General features: G+C 41.8%; 2 protein-coding genes across 2 annotated transcripts; both read right to left on the bottom strand.

The window, feature by feature from the left end:
- Positions 1-938: 938 nt before the first annotated feature.
- On the bottom strand, positions 939-1894 carry APOF (apolipoprotein F). The gene is given in 2 exon segments (XM_061206326.1): positions 939-1075; positions 1078-1894. Coding segments are annotated over 2 exon segments (945 nt in total). The 5' UTR covers positions 1886-1894.
- A 13747-nt stretch (positions 1895-15641) lies between these two features.
- LOC133101484 (apolipoprotein F-like) lies at positions 15642-16406 on the bottom strand. Its single transcript, XM_061206323.1, has one exon. The coding sequence runs from the start codon at positions 16404-16406 to the stop codon at positions 15642-15644; it is 765 nt and encodes a 254-aa protein (XP_061062306.1).
- Positions 16407-20600: the final 4194 nt, after the last annotated feature.

The raw sequence follows: 20600 nt of genomic DNA, 5'->3' as shown, positions 1-20600 counted from the left end.
CTTCCCCAGGCTGTGAGTTCTATTGGCGCCAACACAACTCCTCCTTCTCCGCGAGGCGGGACAAGAGGAGCCGAAACCACACCTCTAGCTGCAGCGATTGGTAGGAAAGCTCAAGTAAGCCCTGCCCCGAGTCTGCGGTGGGAGGAGTCCAATGAACAGAATAGCTCGGGACTGAAACAGCTGATTTCCGAGAACCCGCACCTACGCAGCGGAACCGAGACTGGCTCAGGGCCTTGGAGGCGCTAAGCTAACAAGCGAGGCGGAATTTCGACATACTGGGACAGGAAGGGGAGGGCTTAAGTAATAACAACAACAACAAAAACAACAAAAGCCTATTTATTGTTGGTACCGTGCTGAGCATTAGGATAACGTACCGTTTTTAATTTCCACGAAACCCATTGAGATGCAAATCACTATTCTTTAGAAATTTAAAAAACTGAGTTTGGAGAAAGAAGGTACTAGTCAATGGTCGCTGAAGCTCTAACAAGTGGAGCCTGGATTCAAAGCCAAATCCTCTGATTCCAAACCACAAACTTTAAAATTTCTACATTTTACAGTACTGCCTTCCTCCTTGATAAAAAAAATCAGAGATTTGGATTTTGAACACACATATACTACTTGTCAGAATATTAGATCTAGTCATCATGTTTACCATCTTTTTTTTTTTTTTTTTGGCTGCACTGCTCTGGCATGCAGGATCTTAGTTTCCCCACCAGGGATCAAACCCGCACCCCCTGCAGTGGAAGCGTGGATTCTTAACCACTGGACCGCCAGGGAAGTCCCACTACCTTCTTTTATAATTGATTGATTGATTGATTGATTGCTGCACAGCTTACGGGATCTTAGTTCCCCGACCAGGGATTGAACCCGGCCCCTTTAGCAGTGAAAGAGTGGAGTCCTAACCACTGGACAGCCAAGGAGTTCCCTACCACCTTCTTTTATATCTCAGTACTATTCCCATCCCTAGGATCTAAGCCATAGTCATAGAGTAAGGTCCACTGCCAGTAAGGAACTGAACTTACTACTTCTGATACCAAAGGGGCCATGGTAATTGTTTCTTCCAGGTGACCCAATTTGAGGTGACCCCAAAGACCTCCGTCCTGGTCTCTGGTGGAGGGCTGTTCACCTCTCTCTCATTATAATACTGGATCACCTGCTGAACCCCAGCCTTCACTATAGGTTTAAGTGCAGTACTGATCATTAGTCCCGCGGGCCCCCCTGACGCTCCAGCCATGGCCATCAGAAGGTCATAACCCAGATCTATGACCCCGTCTCGGCCTCGTTCCTTGGCCTTGTCCGAGCAGTTCTGAACAGCATAATACAATGCTGTGCCCAGGTTGTAGAAGGTTCCCACTCCTGGCAGCAGCTGGACTACATTGTGCACGCTCTGCTCCTGCTCCTGCTCGCAGTCCTTGATGGAGAGGGATCGTCGGGCCCTCTCTGTGCCTGGGTGCTCCCTGGCCAACAGCTGCAGAGCAGAGGCCAGGGCATCCACTGACACTCCCGTCCCTGTGCTTCTGCTTTTCTCGAGCTCTTGAAGATGTCTGATGAGGATCTGTGTAGCCTTTACACCACCCTGGCGGTAGAGCTGAAGCTGCAGGACCCGTACATCAGCTTGACAGCCAGCTTTCTCCAAGGCAATCATCAGGGGCAGGCCTACCAGGAACTTGGGGAGAAGGGCCATGTGGGTGAAGCCAGGCAGGGATTTGGGGAGCAGGGTCCGGCAAGACAAGGGGGCTGAGGAAGGTAGCCGGGATCCCAAGGATGAGCGAAGATGCACCAAGACGTTTGTCTGGTTTCCATATGAAATGGCATCCACAGTGTGCAGCAGGAAGCAGCAAAGAAGTAGCTCAACTGGTACCATGATGAGTCTGAGACCACGCATGTCCGGAGCAGAGTGCACTGGAGAAGGGAGAAACCAGAAACATACAAACCGTTTCCCTAAGGACTGTGGTCCAAAAGGAGCCCAGGACTCAGGGCGAACCTCATCTATCACCTCCAAACTTCTGTTCTTTTTAGCTAAAGGACTGAGAAACAAGAAATGCAACCCAGTTGTTCCCTCTTGGCCTTCTCCAGCTTCAGGTCTTCCTCTGCCTGATTTCCACCCATTTAATAGGGAGCCCCAAATTACCACAAAGTCCGGTGATTAAGAAGTAAGACTGCTTTGATAGATTTGGTAGCTCCTCGATCCTGTTCTGCCTACTCCTCTGTCAGGTGAAGAAAGTAGATATTGGCTTTCCCCTATTATCAGTAAGAGATGTAATCTCTGCAAATATTTGTCCATTTGTACTGGCTTCTCAAACCTTGTCCCCTTGTCACACACTCGACCTCAATACCTAAAAACTCTGTTCTTTGGCATTTCCTACCGGTCCCTGCCACTTTCACACTCTAGCTCATGATAGAAGCTGTGAGACCCAGAATCAGAAGAGGTTAGATGTCTATGATTCTCTTTTCAGTTTAAAAATTAAATTAGCAAGCTTCAGTGTCTCATTGGAGATTTCGTACAAGATAGATGAATGAGAAAAAAGTTAAAATGCTTCTACATGTTTCTATTCTGTAGTTTTGGCCTTATTTTTAACTTCCCTTTCCAAAGATAGAAATAACGTTATGCAGCCCGTAGGAATCTGCTGGACTCATCCATTGTGGATAGCAATTGTTTATCCATCAGCTGTTCTCTATGCTGAGAGAGATTGAGCTCCAGTATAATCTACCCAACTTCCACTTGTTTCTTTTACTAATCCAGTCATTCTAATGGATATAATAATGGATCACAGATTTGTGATATCATTGCTTAGCCATTTTTATTAGTTAACAATAAGTGTCTTTAAGCTTTCATCAGATTGTAAATGTTCTGAACATTTGAAGTTTCCTTGAATTATAAATGTAATTATCAATAAAAAAATCAATCTGTCTATCTATGTATCTATTTCTCTGTCTTTCTATCTAGCTAATGTTTTCAATAGCACACTTTTCAACATGTGGAGGGAAATATGAGGGACTGGAGAATAGAAAGAATATGATGAAGTTTCTTTGCATGCATTCCAAAGATAAAATTATCATTTTTTAAAAAAGGAGAATAGAAAAACAAACAAACAAAATGGGCATAGAGAAGTGTAAGCAACCTATCTGTTTAGTTTTTAACACTTCATTAGGGCAAGTCAGCTTCAATGGTGCCTGGAAATTCATTTGGAGGATTGAAATCATATACGTCCTAGAAACAAACCAGAGGAACAAGAAAGTCCAAACATCTCCTTTGCTTTGGTTTCTTCATGGCTGGAATGACTGTTTTGATTTTTTTGTTGTATCCCACTTTCTCCTTTACCCCAGCCATAATCACGAGGACGCCAGAATGCTGATAGTGTCCAAAACAGTGAAGGACATAGCATTTGTAAATATTTATTCATCTCTCTCCAGCCCAGACTTTGTCCTCTTCACCTTTGTCCTATACTGACAAATAGGCCTTTTCCCTTTTTGACCCTACTAGTCCTGCCCCATATCCCTATTGTCCTAAGGTTTTACCCTGGACCTATACATGAGATGAGAAGTTCCCCTGTACCTTCTGAAAGGGAGAAGAGGTAAGGCAAAAAGGCTGATGACCTCTGGCAAGAGACCCCCAAAACGTTTAATAAGTTCTTATTAAAAGTATACATTGGGTGAAAGTCCAGGGAAAGTGAAAATATTGGTAAGTTAAATGAAATCAGTACAACTTCTACTTCTCACTTTTCTAATTCCAATGCAAAACACAAATAAAATGGGTTCATCAGCTGGGTGGTAACTCTTTCCAAATCTAACCAAAACTCCAAAAATTGGGTTTCATCTAGGGTTTAGCAGTAACTACAGTCCAAAAATTAGGAGAAGAAGGTATCTGATGCCTTCTGAAACTGGTACAGGTTCCTACATATTGTTATGGTAAAAAGTTTCCTTGGTGCTGTCACTCATTTCTTTTTTTTTTTAAATTTATTTATTTATTTATTTATTTTTAGCTGCGTTGGGTCCTCGTTGCTGCACGCGGGCTTTCTTTTAGTTGCGGTGAGCGGGGGCTACTCTTCGTTGCGGTACGAGGGCTTCTCATTGCGGTGGCTTCTCTTGTTGAGGAGCACGGGCTCTAGGTGCGCAGGCTTCAGTAGTTGTGGCGCATGGGCTCAGTAGTTGCTGTCACTCATTTCTGACAGACAACCAAAAGGAACAGGCCAGAGGGAGGGGCCCAGAGTCCTTCCCTCTATTTCACTTCCCTCAGTTCCCAGCAGCGGCCTCTGACAACTAACAGCAGACAGAAGAAAGAAGAGGGGTAGTTCTGTAAGGATGCACTACCAAAATTGTAGGAAGCAAGAACTAGGTGCAAAGCGGTCCAACACTACCTGAAGTTACTGGTTGCTAAATCCCTAGGGAACCCTACCTAGGACTATATCGTTTCTGTGGAGTAACATAACAAAGGGTAAAATATTTAACCCTTTTTTCCTAAGATCTATCAAAAAGCAAGAATATCTACTCATCACTTTTTCAGCATTGTACTGGAAGTCCTAAGTAGTATAATGAGGAAATAATAAAAAATTAATCTCATAAAAAACTAGAAAGGAAATTAGAACGGTATTTATTTAGAAACAACATGATTGTTTATGTAGAAAATCCTAATTTTTTGAGGAACTCCCATACTGTTTTTTACAGTGGCTGCACCAGTTTACATTCCCACCAAGGAAACTAATATAATATGTCAATTACATCTCAATAAAAAAAATAAATGAAAGTGGGGATATTACTATTTGTTTTACAGAAACAAAAAGGAATTTGAGAATACTATGAATAGGTGTATGACAATAAATTGGATAATCTAGATGAAATAGACAAATTCTTAGAAACATACAACCTACCAAGACTGAATCATGAAGTAATAGAAAATCTGAACAGACCTATAATTAGTAAGGAGATTGAGTCGCTAATCAAAAATTTCCCAATAAAGAAAAGCCCTGGACAAAATGGTCTTATTGGTGAATTCTACCAAACATTTGTGGGTTTTTTTAGTTTTGTTTTTATTTTTTACATTCTTTTTTTTCCTACCAAACATTTGAAGAAGAATTAATACCAATCCTTCTCAGACTCTTCTAAAATATCAGAGGAGGGAACATGTCTAACTAAGTCTATGAGACCAGCATTACCCTGATATCAAAGCTAGACAAAGACCCTACAAGGAAAGAAAACTACAGACCTATATCTCATGAGAATATTAATGCAAAATACTAGCAAATTGAATTTGGTAGCATATTAAAAGGATTTTACACCATGACAAAGTGGGATTTATTTCTAGAATGTAAGAGTGGTTCAATATATGAAAATCAATCAGTGTAATTCACCACATTAACAGAATGAAAGAGAAAAATCACGTGATCATCTCAATTGATGTAGAAAAGCATTTTACATCAATAAAATAGAAATAGGAAGAAACTATCTTAATAAGAAAGGTCATAAATGAAAAACCCACAGCTAACATCATATTCAATGGTAAAAGACTGAAAGCTTTTCCTCTAAGATCAGGAACAAGACAAAGATGTTTGCTTTCAACACTTTTGTTCAACATAGTGTTGAGCAATTAGGCAAGAAAAAGAAAAAAAGACATCCAAATTGGAAAAAGCAAAATTATCTCTGTTTGCAGAAGACATGATCATATAAGTAGAAAACCCTAAATAACACACACACAAATTTGCAAATTAATTTGCAAATTTGCAAATTAAGCAAAGTTGCAGGATAAAAAATCAACACCACAAATTAGCTGCATGTCTATACCCTAACAGTGAAAAATATGAAAAAAGAAATAAGGAAAGAAAACAATTTTTTTATAACAGCATCAAAAAGCATAAAATACTTAGGAATAAACTTAACCAAGGTGGCAAAAGACTTATACATTGAAAACTACAAAACATTGCTGAAAGAAATTAAAGAAGGCATAAATAAATGGAAAGACATCACACCCATAGATTGGAAGACTTAACATTGTTAAAATGTCAATACTACCCAAAGAGACTAACAAATCTGATGCAATCTCTTCCAAAATCCCCGTAATGTTTTTTGCAAAAACAGAAAAACCATCCTAAAATTCACATGAAATTTCAAGAGACATTGAATAGCTGAAACAATCTTGAAAAAGAAAACAAACTTGGAGGACTTGCTTCCTGATTTGAAAATATATTACAACGCTGCATCACTACAAAGATGAAAACAACTTTGATGATCAAAAAGAAGTCAATAAAATAAGACTGAAGTGGTTCCTGAAAAAAAAAAAGCTACAGTAATCAAAACAGTGTGGTACTACACATAATGACAAGTACCTCACAGGAGTCATTCTGCAAGGCCAGTCAAAGCCACACTTGCATGCTTTTGTAAGCAGCTGAGCTGCAGTGAGAGAATAATTCCTCTTCTTAAAAATGAAGATACTGGGACTTCCCTGGTGGCACAGTGGTTAAGAATCCGCCTGCCAATGCAGGGGACACGGGTTTGAGCCCTGGTCCGGGAAGATCCCACATGCCGTGGAGCAACTAAGCCCGTGCGCCACAACTACTGAGCCTGCGCTCTGGAGCCCGCGAGCCACAAGTACTGAAGCCTGTGCACCTAGAGCCCGTGCTCCGCAGCCAGAGAAGCCACCGCAATGAGAAGCCCGCGCACCGCAATGAAGAGTAGCCCCTGCTCACTGCAACTAGAGAAAGCCCGCGCGCAGCAACGAAGACCCAAACACAGCCAAAAATAAATAAATAAATAAATTTATTTTTTTAAAAAATGAAGATACAAACTAGGACACACAACTCAAGAAGCCTTGCCTCCTGAGAGAATATGCTTCAGCAAATGAAAGCATTTCCTGAAAATAATTCTAGTTTAGCCCTAACAGATAAGTGGATGAGAGACTTTGCTTAACATTGTTTAACATATTGGGAACTTATAAAAATCAACGAGAAAAATAAAACATAGTTTCAATTTAAAAAATAAATTGAGAACAAAATTTGCAAAAAAGCACACACAGAAAACAGTGTGGTATCGACATAAAGATAGACATATAGACTAACAGAAAAAGATAGAGAACCCAGAAGTAAATCTTTGCATATGTAGTCAAATGAATTTTTACAAGTGTGTTGGAACCATTCAGTGAGACATATGGTGCTGGGACAATTGGATATCCACATGCAAAAGAATGAAGTTTGACCCTTCACACCATATACAAAAATTAACTCAAAATGGATCAAAAACCTGAACATAAGAGCTAAAACAGTTTCTTAGAAGAAAACATAGGAAAAAAATCCTCATGACATTGCATTTGGCAGTGATTTATTGGATATGACACTAAACGCACAGGCAACGAAAGAAAAAATAAATTGGACTTCATTAAAAACTTTAAATTAATTAACTTTTAAAACTTTTGTGCATCAAAGGACACTAACAACAGAGTGAAAAAGTAACCCGCAGAATGGGAGAAAATCTTTGCATATCATATAGCTGATGGGGGTTAATATCCAGACTATACAAAGAATTCCTACAACTTAACAACAAACAAACAATTCAATTTCAAAATGGGCAAAGGGGAATTACCTGGCGGTCCAGTGGTTAGGACTTGGCACTCTCACTGTGATTGCTAACCACAGTGCGCCCTGGGTTGGATCCCTGGTCGGGGAACTAAGATCCCACAAGCCTCGTGGCACAGCCCCCCCACACCCAAAAAAAAAAAAGGCAAGGGACTTGAATAGACATTTTTCCAAAGAAGACGTACAAATGGCCAATTAGCACATGAAAAGATGCTCAATATTATTAATCATTAGGGAAATGCTAATCAAAACCACAATGAAAGACCATTTCACACAACCTAAATGTCCCTCACAAATGGGTGAACAAAATGTATACACATACAATGGAACATTATTCAGCCTTAAAAAGGAAGGAAATTTGAACACATGCTGTAACATGAATGAACCTTAAGGACATTATAGTGAATGAAATCAGCCAGACACAGAAGGACAAATATTATATGATTCCACTTACATGAAGTACTTAGAATAGTCAAATTCAGAGACAGAAAGTAGAATAATGGTTATTCAGGGCTGAGGACAGGGAGGAATAGGGAGTTAGTGTTAATGAGTACAGAATTTCAGTTTGGGAAGATGATGAAAAAGTTCTGGAGATTGATATGGTAACAAAGTGAATGGATATTAACAACAGTGTGAATGTACTTAATGTCACTAAACATACACTTAGAATTGGTTAAAATGGTAAATTTTATGTTATGTATGTTTTACCACAATAAAAAAGCACTAATCATAAAAATAAAGATCAATAAATTGGACTTCAAAATTAAAACTTCTACTGTTAAGAAAATGAAGAGACAAGGCATGGTCTGGGGAAGATACTTGCAAATATATATCTGATGAAGAGTATCTATCACATATGATACATGTGTGAAATTTATGTCAGTGATAAACAGTCAGCCTCAGTATCCATGGATGCAGAACTTGTATGGAAGGTCGACTGTACTATGACATTTTATATAAGGGACTTGAGCATCCACAGATTTGGTGTGGAGGGAGGGTCTGGAGCCAGTCCCCCTCAGATACCGAGGGAGGACTGTATGTCACTATAATTTACATCAGTGGTATGATACATGCAATATGCATATAGACACACAATATTAAATAAGCAAACAATTCCATTTTATAAATGGACAAAAGACTTGAACAGATACTTCACAAAAGAAAACAGTGGCCAATAAGCATATCAAAAGATGTACAATATCATGTCAACAAAGGAATGTAAATTAATACCACCAGGAGATACCCACTAGGATGGCTAAAATTAGAAAGACAGATAATATCAAGTGTTGATGAGAATCAAGTAGAACTTTCATACATTGGTACAATCACTTTGGAAAACTGGCAGTTATATGTGTATATATATATACACACATACACATATATATGTATATATGGTTAAATATATACCCATCCTATTGCCTAGCAATTTTTCTTCTAAATATTTACCAAAGAGAAATGATAACACATGTCCCATAAAAGACAAGAATGTTCATAGCATATTTATCCATAATAGCCCCAAATTGGAAACTACCCAAATATCCACTAACAGGTGCATGAATTTTAAGAAAACTGTCGTATATTCACAAACTGATATATTACTTAGCATTAGAAAGCTATAAACTACTGATACCCATGAGAACATTGGTAAAGCATAGACGCGCTGAGCAGAAGAAGCCAAACTCAAAAGACATATTCCATGATTTCATGTGTGTGAAGTTACAGAGAGGCAACACAACTACACAGAAATCAGACCAGTGTTTGCATGTGGGGAGGGAGTCATAGGAGAAGAGGAGGGCAGGGGAGTGAGATTGACTGGGAACTTTCTAAAGTGTAGGACATGTTCTGTATCTTGATTGGCCTGGTGATATATCTATGTATCTATTTATGTATCTATCTCTCTCTGTGAGTTCCTGTTTTTTTGTGTGTCAAAGCACACTGAACTGTTCGCTTAAAATCTGCCTGTTTTATTATAGGTAACTTATACCTCAGCCAAAAAATTGTTAACAGAAGTGATCTCTGAGTGATCAAATTTGGGGGATTTTTTTCTTTTAAGTTGTCCAGATTTTTTTGCAATATGAATATATTACATTTACTACCAGAAAATAAAACCAATTCTTTCATTTTAAAGAAGATATTAAAAAAAAAAGATATTAATGGATCAACCAACAGCAAAAATGTGTATATCCTTTGACCCACAAATTCCACTTCTGGGAAATTATTTCCGGAAATTAAGAATGAATCCAGGATGGGGGGATGGGTAAACTAGGTTAAGGGGATTAAGAGGTACAAACTTCCAGTCATAAAATAAATGTCACAGTCTTCAAGTTAGTATGAAGAGTAAAGTCCAATTTTTGCTTAAAAATATATGTGCAGGGACTTCCCTGGTGGTCCAGTGGTAAAGAATCCACCTTCCAATGCAGGGGACGCGGGTTCAATCCCTGGTCAGGGAACTAAGATCCCACATGCCGCGGGGCAACTAGGCACTCGAACCACAACTACTGAGCCTGCAAGCCTCAACTAGAGAGAGGAAACCCGCACACCACAACTAGAGAGAAGTCTGAGCACCACAACACAACAGATCCTGCATGCCACAATGAAGACCCAACACAGCCAAAAATATAAATAAATAAATAAATAAATAAATATTTAAAAAAAAATGTATGTGCGTATTACAGTTATAGAAAAATTCTATAAGGATAGTTGGACACCCAAATATTAATAAACTAGCCCTCTGAGGTGGGTTTATAGGTAATTTTTCTTTACTTTTTTACATTATGTTCATTGCAAACAAAAGTAAAAAATACTTTACTCATACAAGATTAAAAAGGAAGAAATCAGACTGTCAGATTGTGGGTTAGGGAATTCCCTGGTGGTCCAGTGGTTAGGACTCTGGGCTTTCACTGCCGAGGGCACGGGTTCAATCCCTGCTTGGGGAACTAAGATCCTGCAAGCCTCATGGCACTGCCAAATAAATAACTAAATAAATTTTTTAAAAACAAAAAAAAAAGATTTTGGGTTAAACCATCACTCCCACTGAACAAAAGGCTGGGGAGTGAGAATGAGGCTGCAGAGAGGCCACGGAGTCGGGCAGGAGAGATGAAATCATTATGAGGAGGAGGGAAACATGAGACCAATACCTGATGGCTATAAGGTAGTGGATCTCAAAGTGTGGTCCCAAGACCACCAGCCTCAGCGTCACCTGGGAACTTAGAAATGTAAATTCTTAGGCCCCATCCCAGACCTGCTAAATCAGATACTTAGAATAAGCTCAGAAATCTGTGTGGGTTTTTTGTTTTGTTTTGTTTTTTCCACACCACGCGGGCTTTTGGGATCTTAGTTCCCTGACCAGGGATCGAACCCAGGCCCTTGGCAGTGAAAGCACCGAGTCCTAACCACTGGACCGCCAGGGAATTCTCCAGAAATCTGTTTTAACAAGCTCTACAGGTGATTCTGATGTACGCTCAAATTTGACCACAGCTATTGTACCATTGTACCATTAAAGGTTAGGAAGCACAGGTGGCAGTGTGGGGTAAGGGTAGGGTGGGAGGTGTTTCTAGCCACTTCTCCAGCTGCCCCAAATATATTTGTTAATTGCATAAATTACTGAATGGATCCTAAAGATCTAAAAGTGAGTAAGGCAGGATCCTTACCCTCTAGGAGCTCACAATTTAGGGGGAGAAGTAGGAAATGTGCTGTAACACCAGAGGATTTGTGCTATAGCAGTGGAAAGAAGAGAGCCCAACTGCCAAAGTTTCTCCATAGATTCAAAGGGTAACAGGGACAACTTTTCAAAAGGAGTGACAATTGAGCTGAGTCTTGAAGGCAGAGGTTTATCCGGAGGACAGGTGAGGTATGTGTGTGTGTGGTTGGAGCCTTCTAGTAGAGGGACGGGCATGACCAACCATTGAGAGAAAAAGCCTGCTTTTGGAGTATGGAAAGTAGTCCAAGATGAAGATGACTTCAATGTAAAGTAGGTATGTGGGTGGCATGGACCTAAGGCTGCCAAGGTTGGACAAAGACCAGACACACTCAGAGGCTCTGGACTCTGTCTTGAAAGTAGTGGGGAACCATCAGGTGGTCTGGACAGGGGAGTGATAGAATCAAACCTATGTTTTAGAAAGGTAACTCAAGAGGCAATGTGGAAGATGGACTTAGGAGGAGGGGAGATTAGAGTGAGGAGGACTAGCAGGACGGCTGCTGCAGGGATCTCAGTCAGAGATGACAAATTACAATGAGCCGGAAGAGATCTAGAGTAGTCAAAGCTATAGAAACAGAAAGTAGAAGGATGGTTGCTGGGGGCTGAGGGGAGGGGGAAATGGGGAGTTGTTTAATGGGTAGATTTTCAGTTTTTCAACGTGAGAAGCTTCTGGAGATGGGTTGCACAACAACGTGAAGGTAGTTAACACTATTGAACTGTACACTTAGAAATGGTTAAGATGGTATATTTTATGCTATGTGTTTTTTACCACAATTTTAAAAAAGCTAAACTGGGACTTCCCTGGAGGTCCAGTGGTTAGGACTCAGTGCTTTCACTGCCGTGGGCCCAGGTTTGATTCCTGGTCGGGAAACTAAGATCTCACAAGCTGCGCAGAGCAGCCAAAAAAAAAAAAAAAAAAAACTAAGAAAAGAATGAGGAAGAAAAAATTTTCAGATTGACTAGACTCACAGGATACCAGAAAATAGGTGAAAAAAACCCCATACTTAATGTATTAGTGTGCCAGGGCCGCCATAACATAATACCACTGACAGGGTGATTTAAACAAAAGGAATTTATTTCTCATGGTCTGGAGGCTAGAAGTCCAAGGTCAAGGTGTTGGCAGGTTTGGTTAGTCCTGAGACATCTCTCCTTGGCTTGCAGATGGCTGCCGTCTTGCTGTTCCCACACATAGCCTTTCCTCTGTGTTTATGCATTTCTGGTGTCTTTTCCACTTCTTATGACACCAGTCCCGTTGGATTAGAATCCCACTCTTTTTTTCTTGTTGTTGTTTAAATTTTATTATTTATTTATTTATTTTTGGCTGCGTTGGGTCTTCGTTGCTGTGTGCAGGCTTTCTTTAGCTGCGGTGAGGGGAGGGCTACTTTTCGTTTTGGTGCCCGGGCTTCTCATTGCAGTGAATTCTCTTGTTGCGGAGCGTGGGCTCTAGGCACGCGGGCTCAGTAGTTGTGGCTCACGGGCTTAGTTGCTCCGCGGCATGTGGGATCTTCCTGGACCAGGGCTTGAACCCTTGTCCCCTGTATTGGCAGGTGGATTCTTAACCACTGCGCCACCAGGGAAGTCCCTAGAATCTTACTCTTATGATATCATTTAACCTTAACTACCTCCTTAAAGGCCCTCTCCCCACATATAGTCACATTGTGGGTTAGGGCTTCAATTGATGAATTCTGGGGGGGACACAATTCAGTCCATAACACCTAGAGACATTATCACGTAATACCAACAATAAAAACTATGAATAATAATTTAAAACTTGGAAAGAAAATTCAGTTTCTCAGTTGTACCACCCATATTTCAAGCACCCAGTAGACACATGGGGCTCGTGTCCACCATATTGGACAGCACAGATATAGAACATTTTCATCATCTCTCAAATTTCTGTTGGATTGCAGTAGTCTGGAAATTGTGGAAGAAGTCATAAAACCCCTAAGATTGTAATTGACTCTATTTTAATACACCCCCAGGTCCCTCTTCCCTACCTTAATCAGAGGGATCATCCTCTTTCCAACCACCTGGAATTTCAACAAGGACTGGTAAGATTTGTCACCTCTGATTTTCAATACGTGGATTAGCACATCTATGAAAGACCTGCTGGCCTGGGCAGCATTCTTGCTCCTGGGGCCATCTGATCTTTGGGAAATCTCATTGCAGTACCCAGAGCCTAACAGAATAAAGCAAGCATGTATATGATTTAAGGAGTCATATGATTTTATGATGAAGGGAAAAACCTGTTTTGTTTTGTTTTGTTTTGTTTTTGAGGGAAGAGGATTCTCTTCACTACCATGAATAATGACAGACTGACATAATCATAGTTGAATATTCTATTCCATATCTGAAGTTTAGGATAAGGGAGTTGGTGATAATTTTAAATTCAGTTTAATTCCTTTTGTGAATAATCTCTTTATTTATATAAAGCATAAGATTCCTAGGAAAAGTATCTAAGTCATGGCCCTTGAATAAGGCCCAAAATGAGTAGGAGCTGAGTTTACTTCTTCAGGTGTCTTGTCTTCCGAGGCCATGGTTGTTGTTTGTCACCCCTGGGTGATTCACATCTGTGGTGCCTTCCAAGCCCTCCTCCTTAGTCTCTGACAGAGGGGCATTTGCCTCTTTTTCATGGTAATACTGGTTCAGCTGCTGAACCCCAGATTTCGCTGCAGATTTAAGCACAGAGCTCACCAATAGCCCCTGGGTCCCCTGATAACCTGGCCATGATCATCCGAAGGCTGGAGCCTAGGCCTATGGCCTCATCTCAGCCTCACTCCTTGGGTCTATTGTAGTTCTGAGCAGCAGAGTACAAAGCTATGCCTGACTTTGTGGTAGATTCCCACTCCTGGCAACAGCTGGACCACGTTGTACATATGCTGCTCTTGCTCATACGAACATTCTAGAGTAGAGAAGGCACATCTTTCTCTCCCTGGATCAGGCTGAGCCCTGCCTAATAGCTGCGGCAGGGCGCTCCCTGGGAGGCCCCTCCCTGTGCAGCTGTCCATGTGACACCTTGTATTTGATTGAAGAAAACCTGCATGGCTTTCACATCCTCCAGGCTATAAAGATGAAGCTGCAGGATCTAGCAATCAGTCTCATGATCAGTCTGCTCCAGGGACATCCTTGGTAGAGTACAAAGTGGGTGAGGCCAGCCAGGGACTTTGGGAGCAGAGTCTGGCAGAACCAAGAGCCTGCTGTGGGTGGCTGGATCCCCTGAGATGAGGAAAAAGGCACCAGGGTCTTTTTCTGGGCACCACATGAAGTGACAACCACAGGGTACAGCAGGAGGCACTAAAGGAGCAGGTCATGGTGGGTCTTGGTGATGTCTAGCTGGATCTGACTATACTAGAGTGGAAGACAACACACAAACTGTTTCCTTTGGGCTGTGGTCTGAAGGAACCCAGAGCTCAGTTAGAGGACATCTCACCCATCAACTCCCAGCCTCTCTTCCTTTTAAGTTTGGGGCCAGGGAATGGGACTCAATTGCTCTTCTTGGTCTCCCTATCCAGATCACCAGGGACTTCCTCTGCTTTACATGGGCCCCATTCCATGCAGGTATGGGGCCCCAAATTACTACACAATCCAGTCAGGGAGAAGTGAAACTGCTCTGGTAGATCTAGACCCACTCTGCCCAGTTCTCTGTCCCATGAGGAGGAAAGATGGTTGCTTTCCCCAATGATCAGCAAGGGATATGACCTCTATAATTATTTGCCCGTTTGTATTGACTGCTCAAACCTTGTCCCCTTGTTACACACTCAGCCTCAAAATACGTTGGCACTTCCTACATGTCCCTGCCACATTTCATCTCCAGCTCACAAAAGAAGCCATGGAGGGAATTTCCTGGTGGTCCCGTGGTTAAGACTTGGCGCTTTCAATGCTGTGGGCCTGAGTTTGATCCCTGGTCAGGGAACTAAGATCCCATTTTGCACAGCGCCCCCCCGCCAAAAAAAATGCCACGGAGACCCGCAGTTAAGAGAGATCAAATAACAGTGATTCTGATACAGAAGCAACGTTTAATTTCTCTTTTCAGTTTAAAAATTAACACAAGCAAGCTATAGCATCCAGTTGGGGAATTAGAAAGTAAAAGGTAGTTGAACGGGGAAAGATTACAATATCCTTCATGTCTAGTACATAATATATCCACAGTATCTTTCAACTGAAATACAGAGAAATTGGGAGAAAAAATAGGGGCTAGGACCTATTAAGAGAGGGGGCAAAGCTGACTCTGGTCACATGTCTTTTAGCACTGGGATCAAATGAGTAGCACACTTCTGCCCTAAGCTGTCTCAACATTTCTAACTACCTGTTGTGCACAGTCCTTGTACACAGTCCTATCAGAGACATTTGAGACAGGAGATAGGATTCCTCGGAGGCCTTCCCTATCCAAAAAATGTCTGGAAATGTTTCTGTATTAGTCCCAGTATAAGGCACGTCAGAATGGTTGTGGAATGCTTGACAAAGTATATCTGATCTTCCATAGGCATTGTGAAGTCTTTAATCTCAGGGCTTTCCATCAGCTGTTTGCCTACTGCTTCCAAATGCTCCCGAGATTTATCCGTGCACTTCCGGGTGACACTAATGGCAGAAGTCTTTAACTCTGTTACCAGCTCAGTGGAAGGGAGCTTCTCAGCAAATTCAACTATCAGTTGCGCTGTCTCGTAGAGCACCCACTTATGTTCCTGCCTATGTGCCTCAGGAAGGGTAACTGAGCGCTGCACCCACCTAAGCTCCCCTAGGGATCCTCCCAGATCCTTCAGAATGACCTTAGAATTGCCAATCCCTTCTCCCTTATTGTGCTTTTTGCTCTCACGGATGAGGGTTTCAGGGGTGTCCTTTCCTCCCATCTTAACAAGCTGAAGCTGCAGAATGTGGGCCTTGGTTGTGCAACCAACCTCCTCCAGGGCCACCTCCAGAGCTAAGTTGGATAGGTACTCAGAGACAGGGGCTAAGGAGGGGACTGTGTGCAAGAGATCCTGGCAAGTTTGGGGATCTGGGAGAGGGATCTGGTTGGAGAGCACGTTCAGAGGATGCCCAGTTTCTGTGAAAAATGGCTGGAAGTTCAGGGCCCCTTCCTGGGCATTTCTTGGAAAGGCAGCCACTTGGGACAGCAAGACACAGCAAAGGAGCAGCACAGCCTGGGTCATGGTGGGTCAGCAGAACAGCCCTGCTGGAAGGAAGCAGTGCTCAGATTGGGAAGTGGGGAAAGGCTTGGGATGAAGAGACACCAGGACTGGTCAGAGCTTGGAAGTGTCTTAGCCCTTGGAAATTTCAATCACACTGGACATCAAACCTTATAGGCTGTGGGAGATACTCACCTGCTCCTGGTAAAAAAAGAAGCCAGAGGAATGAGATGGTCTGAACACGTCCTTTGCCTCTGTGCTTCTCTGATCTGAATGACTGCTTTTTAGATCTGACCTTCTCTTTATCCCAGACAAAACAGTTGACCCCTCTGAAAACAGTGAAGGACATAACATTCACAAATATTTATCTGCCTCTTCTTAGTTCAGGCTTTGCCCTTACCTTTGCCCCCATGCTGAAATCAGGTTTCTCCCTTTTCCTGCCCCATATCCCTCTCATCCTAAGGATTTCTCTAGACCTAAACTTCGATCAGAAAAAATTCCTCTGGGTCTTCTGGGGAAGTGGGAGGTGAAAGGCAGGGATGCCAGTGATTTCTGGATAGGAGACCCCAAAATAGTTCTTTAAAAATTTTTATTATTTTTTAATTGAAGTACAGTTGATTTACAATTTACAATGTTGTGTTAGTTTCAGGTGTACAGCAAAGTGTTTCACATATATATATATTCTTTTTCAGATTCTTTTTCATTATAGGTTATTACAAGATATTGAATATAGTTCCCTGTGCTATATAGTAGGTCCTTGTTGTTCACCTATTTTACATATAGCAGTGTGCATCTGTTAATCCCAAACTCCTAATTTATCCCTCCCCCGACCCCGTTTCCCCTTTGGTAACTGTAACTTTGCCCAAAATACTTTATTTATTTATTTATTTATTTATTTATTTGGCTGCGCCAGGTCTTCGTTGTGGCACGTGGAGTCTTTAGTTGCGGCATGCAGGATCTTTTAGTTGTGCATGCACGAGGGATCTAGTTCCCTGACCAGGGATTGAACCCAGGTCCCCTGCATTGGGAGCACAGAGTCTTAACCACTGGATCACCAGGGAAGTTCCCCAAAATAGTTCTTATTCAATGGATTTAATAGGTAGAGGAATAGGACAATAGAATCCACCAGAAGTCAGACCAGATAAGAGCAACTTTTCAGTTTTTACATTAATTCCAGTGCAATTCCCTAATTAAATGCATCCATTACCTTGATAGTACCCCTTTCTAAGCCTATATCAAAACTATAGGAATTGGGCTTCATATCTCATCCAGGGGTCTAGGTGAGAAACTGTAGTCTGAACAGTAAGGAACAATGGCATACGGTGCCTCCTAAAACTGGTACAAAAGTCCACACATCATTGGGCTTCCCTGGTGGCACAGTGGTTAAGAATCTGCCTGCCAATGCAGGGGACACAGGTTCGAGCCCTGGTCTGGGAAGATCCCACATGCCGCGGAGCAACTAGGCCCATGAGCCACAACTACTGAGCCTGCGCTTCTGGAGCCTGTGCTCCGCAATGGGAGAGGCCGCGACAGTGAGAGGCCCACGCACCGCGATGAAGAGTGGCCCCCGCTTGCCGCAACTAGAGAAAGCCCTCGCACAGAAACGAAGACCCAACACAGCCAAAAATAAATAAATTAAAAAAAAAAAAAAAAAAGTCCACACATCATTGTGGCATAAAGGTTTCTCTCTGGTGCCATAACCCACTTGGCACACAACCAAAGGGAACAGGCCAATGAAGGGGTCTTGGGTCCCTCCTCCTATCTTATTCACTCCTCTCAGTTCCAGGACGGCTCCCTAATAAGCAAGAAGAAATCAGTCCCTAGAATAAGAGAAGTAAGTCCTCAGAAAGCTACAGGGACACATTCCTAAAACTGGGAGAACTAGATGTAGAGGTATCCAACACTATTGCCTGAAATTCTTGGACCCTAAGTCCCCAGGGAACTTCAAGACTCTACTGCTTCTGGACAGCTTAGAGAAGTTTTTGGGTCCTGCCAGATTCTCCCGTTTCTGACTTGAGTTCACCATCCATAACTGGACCTACAGTTCTACAATCAGCGTCATCCTCATCCTCAATATGAAAATTACTTTTCCTTGAAATTCCTTGAATTTCCAACTCTGGTGCCTTGGGAATGACAGGGAAGAGAGATTGTGTAAATATGTAGGGGGATGGAAAGTGGTGGTGAGCTTGTCTCCAGGACTGAAGAATGACAGAGGGATGAAGACAAAGCCAGGTCCCCCCAATCAGACTTCCTACCTTTGCTCCTGTCCTCATCTTCTACCTGTTCCTCATCAATTCCCATTAGCTGTCACTTCTTGGATGATGGGTTTTTTGTTTTAATTAATAGTTTATTTTTGGGAATTCTCTGGCAGTCCAGTGGTTAGGACCCCATGCTTCCACTGCACGGGGCACGGGTTTGATCCCTGGTCGGGGAACTAAGATCCCACAAGCCACACAGCACAGCCAAAATAAATAAATAAATAAATAAAATAAAATGGCTCAAGAAGCAGAGTCCAAAAAAAAAAAAAAAGTTTATTTTTTAGAGTAGTTTTAGGTTTATAGAAAAATTGAGCAGAAAGTACAGAGTTCCCAAATATTCCCTCTCTCCCAACCCCTCAGTTTCCCCTATTTTTAACATCTTCCACTGGTATGGTACCTTAGTTACACTTGATTGTTATATTATTTAAATTTTACGTATTATTATTATTATTACCTAGGTCTACAGTTTACATTAGGGTTCAGCTCTTTGCATTGCACAGTTCTATGGGTTTTACCAAATGTATAATGTCATATATCAACATTTACAGTATCATACAGAATACTTTCACTGCCCTAAAAATCTTGGGTGTTGTTTTTAGTTGCCAGTCCCCATCAGCCTGGTTTCCCACTGAGATAGGATGCATCGAAGTAACTTCATCAGCCCCCTAGACCAGCAAGGCTGGTACATAAGTAATTAATAGCGTTCCTGCTATTATCCCCTTGGGACCCCAGACCTGCTCTCCTTTTCCTGGCTAACAGGAGGGCCCTCAGGGTTTGTGCTCAGTCCTCCTCCTCAGGCCTTGCCCTCCAGAGACTTCAGGTTCCAGCACTGGCTGAAGCTCTCCTCCTTCTCTGAATGACTCAAAGAAGCATCTGACTTTCTCGGGGTTCAGCATGTCTGGACTCCACAGGAAGTTTTCCCATGGGGTCAAAGAAGTAGAAAGTGGCAGCAGAGTAAAAGGACTAGCCTCTAGATTACCAGATTGTTAGTATTAACAACTACTCTGTGCTTAATACTGCACTGGTGAAGATCAGTAAGCGCTGGGACCCTTATTATCATCACTTTATTCACCTCTGTATACCTAGTCTTTGGATAATCAAGTCCAATTGACACCCAGTGCCCAACACGGTGACTCCTACGTAGGAGGCACCAAATACACTGTTGTGTTAATTGGATATATTAATGAATGTACCTGTGGGATCCAAAGGTGAATACGACCTGATCCTGGCTTTCAAGGAGTTCACAGTCTAGTGGGAAAAAGAACAAGATGAAACCCTGTAAGACTGGCGCTTTATCAGGGGAATGTACAAATTCCAGCTGTAAAAGTGATTGCTTTTGGTTTGGGGTTCAAAGAGTGACACAGACTGCTTCACAAAAGAAAGCACATTCGAGCCGATTCTTGGAGGATGGGCTAGGAGACTGGCAGAATCAACAGCTTAGTGGCGTGAAAAGTTCCCTCTATGAGGGAACACAGCAAAAACATCCTTCAGAAATTAAGGTAAAATCAAGATGTTCTCAGATTAAGGAAAACTAAGAGAATTAGTCACCAGCAGACCTACTCTAAAAGAATGGCTAAGGGAATTTCTTTAAACAGAAAGAAAATTATTTAAAAAAAAAAAAAAAAACTTGAAATGTCATGAAGAGCAACAGAGTGAAAGATATGGATAAGTAATAATATACCATCTTATTCTCATGAGTTTTCTAAATCATGTTAAGTGATTTAAGTAAAAATTATAACATTGCCTTATGTGGTTCTCAGCATAGAGAAATATTTAAGATAATTACAGTATAAGTGGGGAAGGTAAAGAGACCTAAGGGAACGCAAAGTTTCTATACTTTACTCAAACTGGTAAAATGTGTCTTAGCCCTTGAAGACTCCAATTACCCTGGACATAGCTTCACCTCTACCTTCAGAGGCTATGGGAGGAAAAAAAGACATATCAGAGAAACAAGACAGAC

The sequence above is a fragment of the Eubalaena glacialis genome, chromosome 11 (assembly GCF_028564815.1).
Source record: "Eubalaena glacialis isolate mEubGla1 chromosome 11, mEubGla1.1.hap2.+ XY, whole genome shotgun sequence".
NCBI classification, from domain to species: Eukaryota; Metazoa; Chordata; class Mammalia; order Artiodactyla; family Balaenidae; genus Eubalaena; species Eubalaena glacialis.
Note: the sequence above shows the minus strand (reverse complement) of the source record. Positions and strands in the feature narration are given on the sequence as shown.